The sequence below is a fragment of the Leuciscus leuciscus genome (genome assembly GCF_965113295.1).
Source record: "Leuciscus leuciscus genome assembly, chromosome: 13".
Lineage (NCBI taxonomy): Eukaryota > Metazoa > Chordata > Actinopteri > Cypriniformes > Leuciscidae > Leuciscus > Leuciscus leuciscus.
Window position 1 is genome coordinate 16,400,605 of NC_138737.1, and position 19,601 is coordinate 16,420,205.

The 19,601-nt window shown below is 36.5% G+C and overlaps 1 protein-coding gene across 3 annotated transcripts in view; it reads left to right on the forward strand.

Annotated features, from left to right (window-relative positions):
* kcnd3 (potassium voltage-gated channel, Shal-related subfamily, member 3) overlaps positions 1-15,048 on the forward strand; it is a 102,376-nt gene extending 87,328 nt beyond the window's left edge. Inside the window, exons 4-8 of one of the 3 annotated variants that reach the window (XM_082188621.1) lie at positions 1,975-2,073; positions 8,396-8,431; positions 8,536-8,628; positions 12,071-12,315; positions 13,515-15,048. In XM_082188621.1, the coding sequence (XP_082044747.1) occupies positions 1,975-2,073; positions 8,396-8,431; positions 8,536-8,628; positions 12,071-12,315; positions 13,515-13,719 (678 nt within the window). In that variant the 3' untranslated portion in view covers positions 13,720-15,048. The remainder of the gene's footprint in view (positions 1-1,974; positions 2,074-8,395; positions 8,432-8,535; positions 8,629-12,070; positions 12,316-13,514) is intronic. The other 2 variants (XM_082188622.1, XM_082188623.1) reach the window with 2 other exon arrangements.
* Positions 15,049-19,601: the final 4,553 nt, after the last annotated feature.

Sequence of the window (19,601 nt, forward strand, 5' to 3'; positions counted from 1 at the left end):
GATATTTTTACAATTATTCTAGCCTGTTGAATGTTAAAATGGCAACAACAAAAACATGAACGAGGGACACAAGCCATTCATACCTAAATAAAACAGACTAAATAGTCCAAGTTAAAAAGAGTACCCTAGTGAAAAAAAAGTATACTTTATTGTATTTGAAATATATTCTCTTTTTCAATAGTACATTGCAAATATACTAACAAAAATTGTACTCTCTTTAAATATATTAAAAGTATATTAGCATCATGCTTTTACCTATTTTCACAATACAACTTTTAACACACTTTAAAATAATTGTACTTTAGTTTATTTTCTAAAAAATATATTTTAGAAAAATATACTTGAAGTGAAAATTCAGTTTATTTTTTAAAAGTGTATTTATTTGCACTTTATTTAAAATATATTTTATAGGTATATTTTTAACTATGTGGTGGAAATGATCATTATAGATAGATACATTATAGTATGCAATAGTATTTTGTAAAAAGTATAGCTAAGTTTTATTTGTCTAATAATGTACATTTGTTATTGAAGACAAAGTATGCAATTTGTAGTATTTGGAATAAGCCAAAGGTATTAATGAACCTATACTTTTTAGTCAAATATATCACACCACGATAGCCTCGTGGGCAAGTGTGCCGATGTGCTTCGGGAGACCTGAGTTCGAGTCCCGGCTCGTGGACCTTTCCTGATCCCGTCCCTCCTCCCTCTCTCTCTCCCACCTCACTTCCTGTCTAAAGGCGAAAATGGCAAAAAAATATGTTTTTTAAATAAAAAAAATAAAAAAAATAAAGACACTGGTAATTAATTTGTAATGTACTTGTAACACAAATGAAGTACACTTTAATATCACTAATCAAGCATGTAATTAGTCCCACTCCCTACACAGGCATATAAAGTATACTAAGTATACTTGAAGTTGGTCCAATTTAGTACACAAAGGTACACTAAATACACTTAAAGTTATGCTTTACTACAATTTAATTACAAATAAAATATACTTGGTACAAAACTAGTTTCAAAATAGCACACTTCAAGTTAACTAATCATTAACACACTTGACTGATAATTAGTCTGGCTGCAAGTATACTTAGCATTTTTTTCACCAGGGTATTTAAGTAATCTAGCAACACTCAAGAAACCACATTACACAAGCAACTGCAAATCAGTGCACTAAAAACCACTCAGAACACATTAATGACCATATAGCAACACCCTGGCGACCACCGACCACGAATCACGATGCCCTAACACGTTCAAGAAAATATAAAAATCTAGTGTATCCATGTTTATTAATGCATTGCAAATGTAAACTCTTTTTATCATGTCAATAAATCTTATTAAATCTTAAGGGAACTGAAATATGAGAGCGCATCAGTTTTCTATGAGATGATGAAAGAATGAGAGCACAAATCAGATCATTTGATGCCTCTGGATTTGAGAAGATTAAAATACTCTCATTCATTGTAAATATTAAAATTTGATGTTCCACAGAAGATTCGACTGCTGGTTTCCACCCATCATCCATGCTGTGCCTATAAAAACGACATAGACTGAGGGAATGTGAACCGCTGCTCTATCATTTACCGTTACACAGCTGTGCTAACCGTAATTCAGCATTACACAAGACGTTTACTGTAATTAACCATTACACAGCTGCGTTTCTCTAAATTATCATTCTTCTATGCTTTGTAGTGTGTGCAAGCAACCGCTTTCTTATTCCCTGATCTGTGCACATTTTCACGGCGTAGCTGTCAGGGTCGTTCGGATTAGTTCAGTACTTTTTGTAGGCACTTGCATTTTTCATCATCTCATGACGGACAGCAATCTATGTGAAAATCCATTTTTGTTTCTTAAAGCACTTTGATCTGAATTGCTCTTTCAACAGGGATCAGATTGAGACTCAGACCTTTGTGATGGAAAAGCACTGGTAGACTGAGTTGTAACTTCCTCTGTGTGTGTATGTGTTAACAGAAAGCTCGACTGGCCAGAATGAGAATTTCCAAGGCTGGCAGCTCCACAGCCTTCCTGCATAGCAAACGAAATGGACTCAACCAATCACTGGAGCTAACGGTAAGAAACACACACACACACACACACACACACACACACACACTTTCACAAATACAAAAACACACACATCCAAGCTCATTTTTTCCATATTTTGTTTTGCTCCCTTGTCATTTGTCATACATTATACATGGTTTTCAACTAGATCTATATCAGGCAGTGCTCCAGTACTGAGGTAAACGTGTCAGGTTGTTTTGCTTTAAAAGTGTTTATTAGAGATTCACATGTGGTGATCCGATCTTCAGCACTTAGCGATTATGAGATATTCATGTTTGCATATTTGCACAAACATCAGCTCAATTAACTCAATAACATCCAATTTATCAGGACGGAGTGATGAACTGATGTGAAAATGTCTTAATGTGTTGCTAAACAGCCTCATTGAGGAGATAGCGTGTTTTTGCATTTTCATGTGGATGAAAAAAAAAATGAAAAAAAAAGGAGGAAAAACTCAAGTTTATAGAAATGCCCGTGTACGTGTGGACTAGGCCTTAGACTAGTCTTACAAGTTAGTCATCTATTTTTTTTCTACCTACTGGTCATAACTTTTTTTTGCCAATCACATAAAAAGGTAGATTGGTCTCATTTAAATCCGAAAAGTGAGACTGATTAGTTTTAATTAACTGCTTGTTGGTCAGACTAGTTCTAAAGACACAGTCTATGTTTATGCAACTGGCTCCTGGTCTTTATTACTGCAGTTGTTTGATGTTAAAATGTCTTCCTGGAAAAAGAAACCGTCGATTCTCTGAATGCATTTGAGGAAGGAGGAACACGCTGATGTGAAAGTGAACAGCGAGTACAGACAGAGACAGATTGCAGGCAACTCCACAGCTAACCAGTTTTACAGAACATCCTCAGAGAGGTCCAGTGAGTGAAGCAGACGGGAACCTGACAATATTAAGCCTTATGTTCTGTTCTCAGACCTCAAGGCTGTTAACAGTGTGGAAAAAAAAATACTTAAGAAATATACATATACATATATATATATACATATGCAACTGTAGGCTATATATTTAGATGGGGGACTCGAGTCACATGACTTGCAAATTTAAAGACTTGAGACTTGCTTGACTAAATTAAGAAAATGACTTGACTTTGACTTGAGATCCAATGACTCAAGAATGACTTTATATAAATCATCAATTGATGAACAAAATGAAAGCAACGGAACCATTGATGCCAGTCATCAGATTCTACACTATTGCGTGACGCTGCACAAGCACAGAAAAAAACATACAGCGCGGTGATCGCACTAAACACAAAAACATCCCCCAGGCCAGCATCGTTTCTTTTTGGATATAAACACCATATTAATATTACCATATTAATGAACATATTCATAAAATAAGATTTGCAGTACACATAATAACTGGTTAGGGATATCGGACATGACCATGACAACCTCAAACTTCATTCACCACCTCATTCAAGTAGCCTAAGCTATGGCTTGTTTGTTATAGTTCATTTGACTAACGTTATATCTAGAGAGAATAGTGGTCAAAATAGCATGCCTCTTTATACAAAATTATGTTTTCAAATGTAGCTTAAGGCTGTCAATAGATTCAAATGATAATTAATGATGGCATATGTTTTGTATTACGTCCATAAATTCACAGACATTTGCCACAGTTTCTTTCAAATCATAGGCTAGTGCTTTAATGCCAAATATGTCGCTCTTTCCAGTGACAAAAAACAACATACAAAACTGTTAATGATGTTTTGTCGTGTTTTATGTTTTTCTTGAAGCAGGGTCAGGGGCCTGTACCATGAAGCCGGTTTAGGTGGCTAGCCAGCTATGTTTCAGTTTAGTTTCCGCCAACCCTGGGTTTTAGGTACTATGAAAGTAGCTTGGCTTTAATCGGTGTTCGTTGCCATGGTATCTTACGCCGCACGGCTAACCTGCTCCGGGGCAGGTTATGTTCTGGATTCAAGATCTCAGACTGAAGTTTGACCAATCAGCTGAGAGCAAAGAAACATATAGGTGACGTAACTTATTCCCAGTGTCTGTTACAATGACTTCACCTTTTCTTCCAAATCCGGTGGACATCTCAGCGCAAATTGTTTGACGAGCACTTCGTAGAGAAAGAGCTTTTAGCCAGACAAAATCCCCTTGCCTTTCCTGATAGTTACTTGTATGAAAGATACAGATTTTCCGCGGAAGGAATGTCTTATCTTTGCGAACTTCTTGAGCCGCACATAAAGAATTTAACACGTTGAATTCATGCACTTACTGTACCGCAAATATTGCGTTGCGTTTTTTTTGTTGCAAGTGGTACATTCCTGCACGGTGGGTGACGCACAGAAGCTCGGGGAAAACACGGTTTGTCGAACCATTCGCAAGGTGGTCCTCACTCTGCAGGAGTACATGAATAGTTTCATTAATAGTGTTCCCCGGACATTTATCGACCATGTCCATAAAAGAGGGCTTTTATAAAATTGCCGGTAAGATATATTGGTAGGGTGACATCACATGAACACATTTTATTAAATTTTTTTCAAAAAGCAAATTGCACAAATGTACTATACAATATAATACATGTTAAGAATTATTTTAAATCTTTATTATTATTCTGTTAATCTTATGATAGGATTCCCTAGCTTTCTTAGTAGTACAAATACGTTCTATATTTATGTAAAATTATGTATATGTATGTGTAGCCTATGTGTAATATAGCCTATAGCCTATTTTTATAATATATAAAAAATGTGCATGTATCATTTTTTATATATTATAAAAATAGGCTATAGGCTATATTACACATTACTCAAAGCCTGAGTTGACAGAGAAAGTTGATGAGCTGCATCATGGTACCAATAAAGCCTGATTGCATCGGTTTGGTTTTGTCAACTCAAAACTAATCCTGTAACCCCGAGTTTGTTCAGCTACCTTCATGGTACAGGCCCCAGATGTTATCAGGGAGATGGGTGGCAAATTGCCAACAGAATTAATACAATGCACCCAAAATTCAAGATGTGGTGGAAAAGATGGCCCGTTATTTTTATATTTAAATTAAACAATATTTCCAGAATATTGGCGCGATTGCAAATGTGATAATGATTTTATACAACAGTTCAGTAGTTAGGCTAAGAGTTAGGCTAAGAGTTAGGCTAAGAGTTAGGCTAAGAGTTAGGCTAAGAGTTAGGCTAAGAGTTAGGCTAAGAGTTAGGCTAAGAGTTAGGCGTATCTGAACGAATCCGGGGCTTTGTGATTCAGTGACCAAGTTGCTTAGTTCCAGAATGAATCTGCCGTTTTGAACGAATCAGTTGAATTAACGCTTCTATAGCTCGTTCATTAAGACAGTGATTTGGCCCAACCTACTGGCGGTTTTATTTTCATAATTAAAAAATATAATTGATTATTTTTTAGCATCTAATTTTTTCTATATTAAAATGATTATATTTAAATCATTAATCTCAAAACATTATTTATGCTGTTGTAATTGCAGTTAAACATATGCCATTTACTATAAAAACAATATAATTAATGCATCACCTAATGAATTTACCTTCAAATGTTTTATCTTCAACATTTTTCGCATAATTGTTATTATAATAATAATTCCAAATTTTGATAATCATAAATACATGCTATAATAAATTATATTAATATTATTAATATTACGATATAAATGTATAAGAAAGGTAATCATTTCTGAGGGAAAAATGAATAAGGTGGAGACCAATATAAACTATTTTTTTTCTGTTTGGTATTGTAACTTGACTCGACTTGACTTGCTTGAAGTGAACGAACCACTGACTTGATTTGTGTGTACTGCGACTTAGACTTGCTTGAGACTTGATGGCAGGGACTTGAGACTTACTTGTGACTTGAACATGTGTGACTTACTCGCACCTCTCTGATATACACACACTGAATTTAATACTAAATATACTGTGCTTAAAAATAAATAAATATACTGAATATAATATTTAAGTCTTTAGTGTCACATGATTCTTCAGAAATCATAAAATGTTGATTTGGTGGTCATTATTATCGATGTTGAAAATAGTGCTGCTTGGATGACAGCTGCAGTTTTTCCAGAATTCTGTGATGAACAAAGTTGAAAATAACCATATTTATTTGAAATAAAAATATTTTGTAACATAATAAATATTTGTACCGTCCCTTTTGATCAGATGAACGCATCCTTGCTGAATAAAAGTTATTTTCTTTAAAAAAAAAATCTAAATAATTTAATACTAAATAATGTTTAAATAATTTTTCTTATAACTTAAACAAAGATGACACATTTCAAATGTCCTACATGAGACCCCTGGTATAAAAACGAATTAATACAATGAATTTTCACATGATTTTCTGATATACTTCAGCCACTTCAGTCACGTATTTTTTTACTGGGATCCAATTGACCCCAAAAAACATTACATACAAAATGACATTTCTGGAAAATACATGTTTACTTTATAAAAAAAAAAAAAAAAGGATGAAATATCAAACAATATCTGTCTTCTAAGGTTTGATATCAAGGTTTGGGAGTTTGGGAAAGAAATAAGTAATTATTCTCAAAATACTACTACAGTATTTGCATACATCATTGGGGTCTCTGGCCCTGTTTACACCTGGTATTAAGAGGCGTTTTCGTCAATCCGATCACAAGTGGACGACGCTAAATACAGGTGTAAACGGGGTTTAAAACGTTTTGAGTTTGTCCACTTTCAACTACTTCAAGAGGTAGTCGAAAACGCATTCGACCAGATTGCTTTCGTAGTGTAAATGCTCATGTGGTCGAAAACCAAGCGGCAACCTTCCGGTCTCTCTCTTGAATCCAACACGGAAGTGACTTAAACTGCAATTCATCGACTGACCACTAGAGACAGGCTCCAAAAGAGAGTCAATCCCATAAAACCTCCATGTTAAAATGCCCAACTTCACAGCAGAAAAAAATATGTTTACAGCCTGGTACAAAAAGTGGTATTGGTAATAATACCATAGATACACTATATAGCTAATTTTGCCCTTCATGACAACTGTGAGGGGGGTTAAAAAATAATTTAGGGCGTGGCCACTTGAGTGACAGGTGGATTGCAGCTGTTGTCACTACTAGCCGTTTGTCTGCTGTAGCCGTCACATCACCTCAGCTAAACCAAACTCTTTGCCCATTTTCAGTTATTTGAGAGTGAGGCGCTGCCATGATGACGACAACCAGCTCTGCCCACTTTGGCCTTCAAAAATGCTCTTCAGAAACCTAGAGTTGACGTCACGGACGCTATGTCCATATTTTTTCACAGTCTATTGTTTGAACAGTACTCTCCACCTACTGATCTAATGCATAAACATGAGATTTAAACTCCCCTCAAATAAATCAGGACAGAAGTGGTCGAAAGTGGAAAAAACAGATGCATTAAAACAACAAGTGTAAAGGGGTATGTGTCTGCCTCGTCTACTTGTGATCTGATTGACCAAAATGTAAATCCTAGGCTGTGTAAACAGGGCCAAGGACTCCAAATATAAAAAAGTAGTCAATTGCAATAGAAAAAAAATTAGGTTTAAAATACACATCTGTATTTTTTCCTTTCAAAAAAAGAGGCCTTGGAGGGTGAATCACAAGAACACTGAAAACCGTGAAAAATGTGCTTAACTGTAATGAAAATGTCACAATGGAAAAATTTGTAATGGTCCTAAAAATAGGCTTCATTTCCTTTATGCAAAGTATTCTTTTAATAAGCAGTGCTTTGATTTCAGGGTTAATTTGAGGTTTCTTAATGCGATTCACCCAAGAATGGTCTGACTTGCATCAAAGAGAAAAGCAGATTCTAGGTTAGCCTGTCTGAATAGCTCATAAATACCACACAGTTCACACGCAAACATGCAGTCTGCTCAAAATAAGAGTACTCAGGGTTTGTTACTGTAAAACGCCTAATTTTGCTCTCTCTTCATTTCTATCAATATCTTTCTTTTTCCTTCTGTCTCTCTCTCCTCCTACACATCACTGACTGACTCACTCATGTTATTTTGGTGCTCGCGTTGTGTTAAGACGTTGTGGAAAAGGCGAAAAATGTGGAGCAGTGTATGTGCGTTCAGCCGAAGGGCCCAGTGTGCGAGCGCAAGCTCCCAGGCAAAAGTGCTACAATAAAAGAGACAGATATGTGGAGTTATAGTAACTGTACCAACGGATTTGTGAAACAGGAAAGTGGAATCACTCTGATTCACCCAATCCTCTGAGGCCCCTCGTCCTTCCTTTCTCTCAGGCTTTGTTTATTTAAAGTTATAGATGATATATTGTACTGCTCTGTTATGGATGAAGTTCCTTCCAAAAGCAGTAAACCACTCTCCATGTCTCTCCCTCGCACTCTTACACAACAGCAGCTTCCCTATTACAAGATGAAACTTTCACCACAGGTACTGAGCCAAACAACACACACTCTGTCCCTCTCTCCACTTCATTATTCATGCATGAAATCTAATGATTCCTTAAAAATCTATGTCTGTGTGTGTTTCTGCAGGGTTCCTTAGAGGAGGACCAGCAACTGAAAAAGACCACATCTCTACTGGAGAGTCAACATCACCATCTTCTGCACTGCCTAGAGAAGACTACGGTCAGTTAGAAGTAGTGATGGGCACTTTCCAAACACTGCTTCATTAAGCTTTACAAATCTTTTATATCAAAACCACAGCATGTATCAAAGTATATGTGTATTGGCAACTCGCCAAGTCACGTAATTTCAGCAAACAAGGCTTCGTCATACCATTTCGAACGTTTCAAAGTTTCCATCATGGATTAAAAATAAAAAATGTAATTGCGACTTTTTTTCTCACAATTCCGAGATATATTTAGTTAAAATTGTGAGATATCACTCGCAAGTTTTGAAGAAAAAAAGTGAGAATTGTGACATAAAAAGTCGCAATTAACTTTATTTTTTTATTTAGTGGCTTCTGTTGTTTCCATCGTTGATTTTGTGAGCCCATGAATGGGATTTGGTATGTGATTTCAGTACGTTTTATAGTGTAGGTTTATTTTTTTATTACTGTAATGAATTTTATACATGTAATATACAAAAAGGATAAGTTAAAAAGTAAGAAAGATAGTTAATTGTTTCTAATTGGACTAGTTTGCCAAGCCCTGCGACACAAAACAAGCACTATACACACTAATAAAAGAACATACATTTTACGAACCTTATTTTTAGGCTAATGGAATTTAATTATTTGTTGATTACATTTAATAGATTACACTTTCATGAAAACATTTACAATTGCTCAGTAAAGGAAAACGGTGTAATTATACATGTTTGGGCCGTTTTTACCAGCAGGTTCAGACAGCGCTTCGAAACAGTGAATCATTTTGCGAATAAATTGGTTCAACTGACTCAAGCTTCATTATTTCCAAGACTAGTTAAAAGCATTCCATCGCTATCACGTCAACAAATGCAAAACTGGGACGTGACGCAACAAAACAAAAACCCAGCCAATCAGAACAATTCTTAACAGGAAATTGGCACTAAAAGCGAGGCTGTGAGGGATAGACATATGCCTTGTCCAAATACCCACATTTGTGGTCGTGGCCACTTGAGAGCGCGTGCATGCGACAGGAAGTGTGCAAGACTGTAAAACCCATGTAAAAATGCCAAAGTGCAGTGCCCTTAATGCACACTCAACCCACACTATCTCGAATACCGCTCCGGCTAACCGTATCCCATCATGCATTATGTTCGGGAACTCATGTGCCCTGAAATCGCGAGATGTCAAGGAAAACATTGTAATTAAAATTAACTAGATACATGTAATTTGGTAGTAAAAACAAAGTGTTGCACATTTTATTGGTCCAAAGATGAGTATGTTATGTGTAGGCCTATTTTGTACAACGTTTGCAATTTTTTTTAGCACTTAAGTAGAAGCATCACAATTTTAAACTTGTGTCTTCTGTTAGTTACATAGCGACAACTGAACAGACATGTAGAAGTTTATTTGAAAATGCTAAGTATTGAAAATATAACAAATAAGAGCTTTGTAAACACTTGCATTGTTTGCAAGACTATAAGTGTGTCCCATCCAGTAATCAAATAAAAAGTTCTACACACACTTGCAGTTTTTACGCCTACTTGAACACTTGGGCCAAATAGAGGAAATACGTCATGCAAGTAGACAAGTGGTCAAGTGCAAAGACCGCAAGTGTGGGAATTTGGACAAGGCTATGATCTCTTCAGTGAGATGTAGCCTACTGTTAATGTGTTTTTGGGTTGTTCTGCTGACGAAACACTGCAAAAATATCTTCCAAGAAATTTCAATAGACAAAAAAAAAAACTGCAGGCAACATGAGCTGTGGAAAATAAGAGATCTTGAAGCTTTATACATCAGATACCATTGAAAAAAACGGTTAGTCTCTCAGCTTTCAAACCTGTCATGGCGGTAATAGCGCTGCTCTGAATAAGGTCTATTCACTCTTCGCTTACTGCTCTCTCGCGCACGCAAAAAGCACATAGGCCGCCTACCTTGCATGTCAATGACATCCGCGATGCTTCTCCAGACATCACGCTCTTTTCGGTGCCTTGAGGAACTTGAGGGCTGTATCATGTATAATTCAATGTTTTTCTTCAACACAATCACACCTCCTCCTCGGACGTTTAACATTGAGGGGAGCGAATGCGATATTTCGGTCCAATTGTATTTTGGTGTGGGTGGGGCTACCTGACGCGACCTCGCAGAAGTAACGTAGGCCTACAAGGGACATATTAAATATATAGGCTATATATTTTTAATTATTAAACCTATATCAACAAAAAACAGGCATTATCATTGTCAAACACAATACATAAAGCAAAATGTCGTACAAATAATAAATTCAGCAAATAATAAATATGCCTACAAAAATTAAAAGGGTGTAGGCCTATCTACCTTATTTTTCAGGTAAGAGCGGGCACGGCCATTTTTTATTTTTATGTGTCTGGCTTCCGATGTCATTCCCTTCTAGGTTTTTTTATTTTATTTTTTTTAACAGTTTGTTATGCAGCTTGATATAACAAGTATTTCTTACGATATTATTTGAATGTATTGTCTTAGCGCAAACAGTTTTACAGTTTGCAGCACTTTGATATATTCTTCTCGTTATTTCCCTATAGCGACGAATAAATCACAAGTGTTGCACATTTACAGAAAACATATAGCATATTTGTTTATATGGATAGCATATTTCATGTATTGATAGCCTATATTGATCATCAAAATTAGGACATACAAAATGCATAGTGTTGTTCAGCATATTATGTTGAGTCTGGTAAATATATATATATAGGCCTATATATGAAGAGTTCAGATGCAAAAGCCTCTAAATGCCATTTGAAATTTTCTTATAGAATGATCATTTTTATCAAGCATCTATATTTAAGTTCAGTAATTTCACTTAAATGATAATTAATAGGTCATCTTCATTGCCATTTAAGTGAAATTATTGAATTTAAATATACGAGCTTGATAAAAATGATCATTCTATAAGAAAATTTCAGATGGCATTTAGAGGCTTTTGCATCTGAACTCTTCATATATATATATATATATATATATATATATATATATATATAGGCTATTTATATTTCTTCAAAATGTAACTTTGCCTCTGCAATGTAATATATTCCTACAATGGCCATTCTTAGCAGTGACATAATCAAGACAAGGACAGGAAAAAATTATATTAACTAATAACATCATAGTTTCACCCCTCCCCAACTCATGCCCGCCCTACAATATTAACCACATAATATTCCATTTTGCAGATGCATTTAATTACATCCTCAAACTTGTCTTATGCAATGTATAACTGACATAAAAACGAAGGAATTTATTTATTTGCTCTCATTTGTCACATTACAGAAGTTAAAATGCACCAAATGCCGTTTCATGTTCTCTATAATATGCAAATATTAAAATGCACACGTAAGGCTTTGAAGTAAAGGCAATTACACACACACACAAAAGGCTTATGTAAATAAAAAAATGTAGAAACCAATGTACTCAAGGAAATAATCTTTGTGTTTCTGTGAACAGAATCATGAGTTTGTGGACGAGCGTCTGTATGAACAGGGGTACCTGCAGACAGCCCTGCAGAACTTCCCATCGCAGAGTCCATCTCTCTCCAGTGAAGAGGGTGTCACGGGCACCTGCTGCTCTCGGAGAACCAAGAAGAACATCCAGGCTCTCAATGCCACACACACACACTCACACACGCACAACCTACAGGAGCTTAGCGCCTTACACATCCATTGTGGGGAACAGCAACCACTCAACACCAGGTAAGCACTCCTTCCTTACATTTTTTTATTGGAATTCAATGTTTTATATATGAAGGTCACATAACAGTTGTTATAAAAAAGTAGGCATGAAACAGAAGTTGCCATAGTCTTTTGTGTGACGTTAGCCTGACAAGCCAGACCCACATCAAGGGTGTTGGGTCTGGGAACACACCATTGGCAGGGCTCAATCTGAGGGGCGGGATAAACGGTTTTCTTTCAAAATCCCTCTGCACGCAATAGGATAGCGCTACAACCAACCAGAGCAACGAAGAAGGTGACGTAGTCAGAGAGATTAAACTTTTGCCGTATCCGGTTGGCAAAACTCCGAACACATTTTCCTTTTTTAAGAATGACTTCAGTGCCCTTCTTTGTTCTTTTCTCAAAGAAAAGCTTAACTCCTCCAGAGTCGCGGCCAAAGCCGATTCGAAAGACCGCTGTTCGCCAGCAGCAGCAGCCATCTTCTTTGTTTTCAAGTAGCAGGGAATTCACGCGGAACCATTGCAACTCTGCTGTCATTATGTTAAGCCCGCCCACCTACTCTGTACACGATGTGATTGGCCTGACTAGAGGTCAAATTTGCTGCCGCTAGGGTGCGTCTAGATTTCTAGGCTAGTGTGACGTAGTTATATCCGAGTGAAACGGCTTCTCGAACAAGAAAAAAATGTAAGGGGGAGTAAATGTATGAGAAATGTAAAATCAAAAATGATGTGCACAGATAAATCATTTACAATAAATACTGCAATGTTCCATAAAAAAAAAAAAAAAAATGTCCATTTTGATTTCATGGTGACTAACATACTTTTGAAATGCTTTAGATTTGATTGTTCACCCTGTCAAAACTATGCAAATCCATTATAAAAATATGGATGACTAAATGTAAAATCAATTTAAACAAATACAAATAAACATAAACCATTTTAACAGTATTATTAGGGTCTCACGGGACCCCAAACATGAAAAGTCGTATAGTCAATCTCAACAGAACATGAGGGTTAAAAGGTCAATATCACATGTGAACAGCATGTTGTGACATTTCCAAGATAAAATTTCTGTCAAATAAGGCAAGGAAAAATAATTGTATTCATTTGTGTGTTTAGGATGCATGCTATCTATAAAAGTAGCCGTAGTAGAGTAATTAAATAAACAAGTGAGGGTGTGAAAAGAGTTCTAAGACCTCTGTCTCTTTCTCTCTGTCTCAGTCGTTCCAGTCTCAATCTGATGTCGGATGAATCAGGGAGTCTGAACTGCAAGAGCAGTGGACTGGTTACCACGGCAATCATCAGTATCCCAACCCCTCCCTCAAACAACTCTCGAGCCAATCCCGACGCTCCGCCCCCTCCGAACCCAGATGCTCCGCCTCGTCCGAACCCTGGCTCTGATGTGGTGAAAATCTCTGCTCTGTAGGAGAAAACAGATCTCAGGAAGAGAAACTGATGAGTAGCCTGCCCCCTAGTGGGAGAAGGAGTGCACTGACTCAGACTCTCTAAAAGAAATAGAACAACATTGATGCGTCTGTGTAATTGAGAGAGAAAGGACGACCATGAGTATTCAAACACTCTCCATCAGGACTGATAAAGATGAGGGTGTCACTGCAGTGTCACTGTGCATAAAACATTTCTCCTTTTTCCTCTTAGTTTACTGTCGGGTCATACTGTTTTTTAAATCGTCGAAAAAGATTAATATTTTGACTAGAGATGGAGGCAAGAGGTCAAGCGTTTTGTTTTCATCCGAAAGTCTTGTTTGTTTATTCTCTGTCCGTTAATCTGTTCCAACATCGCAGACAGCCTCTCAAAGCCTCGGCTTTCTATATCCCACTAATGTTGTTTTGATCTAGAGCAATTCCTAAAGGATTAGAGCAAGTCTGCGTGAGACTATATGAGGGCGACAGTGTTTCTTAGACCATGCTAAGTTTTTATTTTTGGAATATTTGGTCAGAGTTAGGTCTAACTTGAATGTTTCTGCCCCGCGTGTATGTGTGCGTGTGTGAATTACTAGCGTCCCTCAAACTTTCAGCCTCTCACACAGTTCGTGCCTCTCAGGGGGAAGAGAGTTTCCTTCTTCTTTAAGCCACTGTCTCTCCACGAGTCCAAAACGTTGAGCCGACTTTGTGACGTTAGCTTTGACCTATCAAACATTACTATGTAATATAGAACCAAAAAAAAAAGAGAGAAAGAATCATGAAAGTGTTTTTAAAAACTCTGTGACTACAAGCACAAGGTGTCGCTGAGATTTTGTGACTACAAGTTGTTTCAAGCCTTGGTTTAACTGTGAATATTGTTGATAGAATATTTTGTAATATTTAGCCATTGTTTTGGCGAAACCAGAGCAGCTGCCTACCCCGCCCCTTTTCGTCCGCCCCGCCCTTTTATGTATGCCCCGCCCCTTTCCTCTGTCCACTGCTGACCTGCTTCCCGTAGTTGTTCTGATCTAAGTGTTATTGTCATTATCGCTCAATGGGTATTTAAAAAAAATGTGTCTAGTTTGTGTAAAACTACATGGGTAGGAAACTTTTGATGTTTGTGTTCTTTTCATTAACAGTGAATGTTTTCGTTACCTCTAGATTTTCAGTCATACATTGCTGTAAGAGGAGAAACCGTCAACCGTAAAAACCAATTAGAGATATTCTCCACCTCTTTTCTCTCCTTCCAAACTCCCTCCTTTTCTGTCAGAGTCGTTTTTGTCAGCCATGCTCAGGAGAATGGCACTGCCAATGAGATATTTCAAATTTGTTGTCATGTCGTGGAAAGACCGTTTCGTCTGTGTTGTTTACAATTCCCAATCCTATTCTCAAAACTGCCAGCAATCCACCACATGTCCCCCTGAGCTCTGCTTTTTGTATCATAATCCCCATCCCAGTACTCTAAACCTCACCCATCCCCTTAAACCCCACTCACTTGTGCCTCTTACACCAGCATACATAGGAAGTGACCCCCCCTCCCCTCAGGACGTTATTGCTCCAGGGCCACTGAGTTTTAGTGTTCAGTGCAATGCAACACACACTATCAACACATTTAATCTTGGTTTTGGCCCCTTTTAGACAGAATAAGCCATATTTTCCAGAAGAAAAAAAAAATCTGATTTAATAATTGCATAACAGATTAAAAAAAAACCTAATACTTGAACTTTAAAGCCGAAGTGGATGTCCAGTTACACAAACGTGAAAAGAGTTGTAATGTATTGGACATGACAGCAGTATTACAGGGAAAAAGCACATTGTGATATTTAGGAATATCAGGGTATCCGGCCCACACCATTCTTGTGAAAATCTTATCAAGATGTTCTTTGATGTCCCATGTGTTCATATGACTATCCTGTTTGTTGTACATACAATCCATAACAAACCTCTAATGATCCTCTTTTAATGGTCCCAAATGATGTTTGGTCCCTTTGTGATTTACATAAGTGTACATAAATAGATGGGAAATATGGAAATTATCTAATGTTTAATTAATCAGAAGGGAAGGTGTGGCCAACATATTCTAAAGTTTAAGATAATAAATGTTGAGTATTGGATCACCTGTGGTCAATGGCGAGCAGTAATGTGTTCGATATACTTTCTTTTGCTTTGTCTTTACATCCAGCCCAGCAGGGGACACTACAAAACCATCAATGTAATAGAAGTAAATCTAGAATCCTAACAGCTTTGTAATGATTCATTTGTGCAGTCCATTCAAATGACAGAACTGGTTGTTTTGAATATATTACCAAGTGGAGATCTGTATGTGCGCATCTGCATACCTGTCGAGGGTCTTCTTTCTTCCTCTGTGTGTCTGTGCTTGTTTAACTCTTTTACTCTCTTCGCTTTGTTTTTGTTTTTGTTTTTTTTGAGATAGTCATGTTGTTCTATTCAGCAGATTCCTGTTCACTGTCCGATGTTCAATATTATTTATGATCTTGTCAGTTGTGAAACGCCTGATAAATGAATTGTATCTGCCACAAATCCATCTGCTGTTTATTCAGTTCCTCTGACAATGCTGAACCGTGATCTGACAGTTTAATGATGAAATCACATAAACAATATTTTGGAGCTGAAATGAAGTATAGATATGACATTACAACTAACAGATATTACATAAATCAGTCAGGATGCAGAAAACAAGCTGCAGCTGAAAAAGAAATCCAACTCTGGGTCTTTCAGACTCCATCTTAAATCGTCTTAAAATTTATCTGAGCACCTCAAAAATATAATTTGCTTCTTACAATAAATCATTCTATATGAAAATATCGTCCATCATTTAAAACACAATGTGATTTGCTACAATTCCAATGGTCTCTTTTCATCTCACATGCAGCTCATTGTCATATGAGCCATTTAGGTGCATTTTTGTTTATTTAGGTAGAAAAAAAATATCAGTAACAACAAAATTACATTCTATTCTGGACACATACATTATGGGTTGGTAAATCTGTGGACTTGAGAAATCCCATTAGTAAAAACCTCTAAGACTAATAATATTTTTGTCTAAATCTATTTATTTTTACCTAATATACTGGCTAACATTTTGCAATGCAGTTTACAGTGTGCTTTATAGATCAATAGCAGAATAATTGAAATATATGTTTACATATGATTTACATGAAGTGATAAAGCCTTGTAAACTGTAACTTAAAGGGACAGTTCCCCCCAAAATGCAAATGTGGTCATTAATTTCTCTCCCTCAAGTTGTTCTAAGCCTGTATGACTTTCTTCTGTTAATTATAATAGAAGATATTTTGAAAAATGTTGGTAACCAAACAGTTTTATTGACTTCCATTCTATGGATGAAAAAAAAAGAGAGACATTTCTCAAAATATCTTATGTTCCACGGAAGATTAGAAAGTTATACAGGTTTGGAACGACATAAAGATGAGTAAATGACAAACATGTCATTTTTGAGTGAATTATCCCTTTAATAGCATGTCATAGATATAGAGTTTCATTTATCTTGCCTTTAACACTTGAAAAGTTGATAAAAAGCCAAATAACAAATATTATGTAGCCTAGTGTTTAACATATCAGTAGTACATTCAAATATAAATATGTTAGTTTTATCATGACACTTCTCGCTTGAATGTAAATAGGCCAGTGAAAATAATAGCATATTAAATGAGTCACCCGCATCACGAAAAAAAAAGTACTTTACCACCAAGCGTTTAGGAAAGTTTCCAATCAAGGAGGCCCATCGCTTTAATTGCTCCGGTTGATCAGCAGGCTTTGATTCAAGAGTGTGTTCTTGTGTAGACACACTTGTCTTGTGTAAATTATATTAACAATTTAAGTCAAAAAATGTATATATATATTTATTTAAAAAATTGTGCATGGACAACTAAACTTCTTAGTAGGCTATCCGTAAACATTTCATTCATATTCGAAATAAACAAACAAATAATAAATAGCAATTTTGGGTGTTTTAAAAGTTTCCAATGCGCTCTCTAATCTATCAGATAAATGAGTTCTCACTTGATTCTGTCTGCAGTCCTCACACATGTTCAGCTCGAGGATAATAAACAGCGGAGCCCAGTAGTGGCCGTGATGATGACGTAGCCGAACCTCTTCGACACGACACAAAATAGTGAATGATAAAAAATAAAAAATAAATAAAAAAAAGATAAAAAAAATTAGTGATTGATTATCAGTGTCATAGACAAACCCCAGACGGGGAGCAGCACGTACACACTAAAGCGGTCCGTGCGTGACCCTGGTGACCTTTGTAAATGCTGGCACATGACGTACCAATTATCACATTGTCAGCGACAGAACTGCGAAGCCCACAAGCCCAGATAAACAAAATCCATTCCTCATTCCTCATCTTGAAGGGAAAGGTGATGGCCAATAATCTCTCCACGCTTATGAGCAGGAGCATCAGAATCTGCACACCGCTGCAGGCAACACGGAAAGAGCCCAACCGAGTCTCCAATTAAAGACTCTAAAAACACCGGTGATTCTAAAGAACATCTCAAAAGAGCCACGGCGGATAAATTCAACAGCAGCGCATAGATGGATGTCTGCAAACTTCTGCTTCTAAGAACAGCAAAGAAAACCAGCACGTTTCCTGAAGTTCTGAATAAAAATGTCAAACTATAAGGAGAAAGGAATTAAAGATCATGTTGTAGCCTACTCACATTAGGAATTATATTTCCCATTGCATAAACTTGCATGTTGTTCAACAGTTACATGTCTGACTGTCCTGCATGTTCGATACAGGCGTAGTTTGGGGGTTGAATGAACTTCTGACTCTCCCACCTCACTCTTATTTCCCCCATCTCATCCTGACCTTTATTCTGAAGTGTATTCCATAAGCAACAATTAGCATGAGCAAATATGAGACATTAACCAAAGTCAGGGGTCTCAATAAGTCTCAAAATCATTCCGCTTTTTACACGGCTACTTATTAAATTAATAAATTAATAGGCTACACCAACAAACAAACAAACAAATAAATATTACTTTAAGTTGGAATTATGTTGTGAGAAGAAAAACAGCCTCCAAGAACACTCAGTCTGCGTCAGAAACGTAATCATCAACCTGTCTGTGTTTATATAATGACCGACTGACTCACACACAGTGTTGGGAAGGTTATTGGAAATGTAATGGGTTACAGATTACAAGTTACCCTATTTAAAATGTAATAATCATTTTAAAACATTTAACCTCTAAAAACAGAGATGGGCCTAGTTACATTTAGCTATATTTTAGAAAAAACACAGTTCATAATACTGTAGTAAAAAACTGGATGTTTTCCTTCTTAGAAGAATAGGGTAACCCTAACCATATCTGCATACTAATCTTTCTATGTGTGTGTGAAGGGAAAACGTTATACCATATACGACTTAATATTGATTTCTCACCAACAGAAGCAAGAATAGATTCTAGTTTCATACTCACAACCCAAACAGACTGTAGCTTTCATAACATGCATGGTATTGTTTATTATTTTATTTTTTTAAATACAGGTATATTCCACCTAAAATCTTGTTTAGATTCAATGACCACTCTGTTTTGCTAGTCAAAACGGGACTAACTTTTGTTTGTCCACTAGGTGGCGCTTAGGTTAACATCTCTATGATTAACATTCATCATAGGTCCAGGAGAACATTGAACATTCGACATTGAAACCCTCCTTGTTTTGATAGCATTTTAATAGTTGGCAAACATATTTTTGTACTGAACTGTTATATTTGCGCCCTTTTCTAATTTCTGGATGAAATTATTTTACATTTCCAGCACTGGAACGCACTTTTATCACTCACCATAATCAATTTCAGACAGGTTGTAGCCATAGACTGTAAAAAATAGGTTGTAGCCT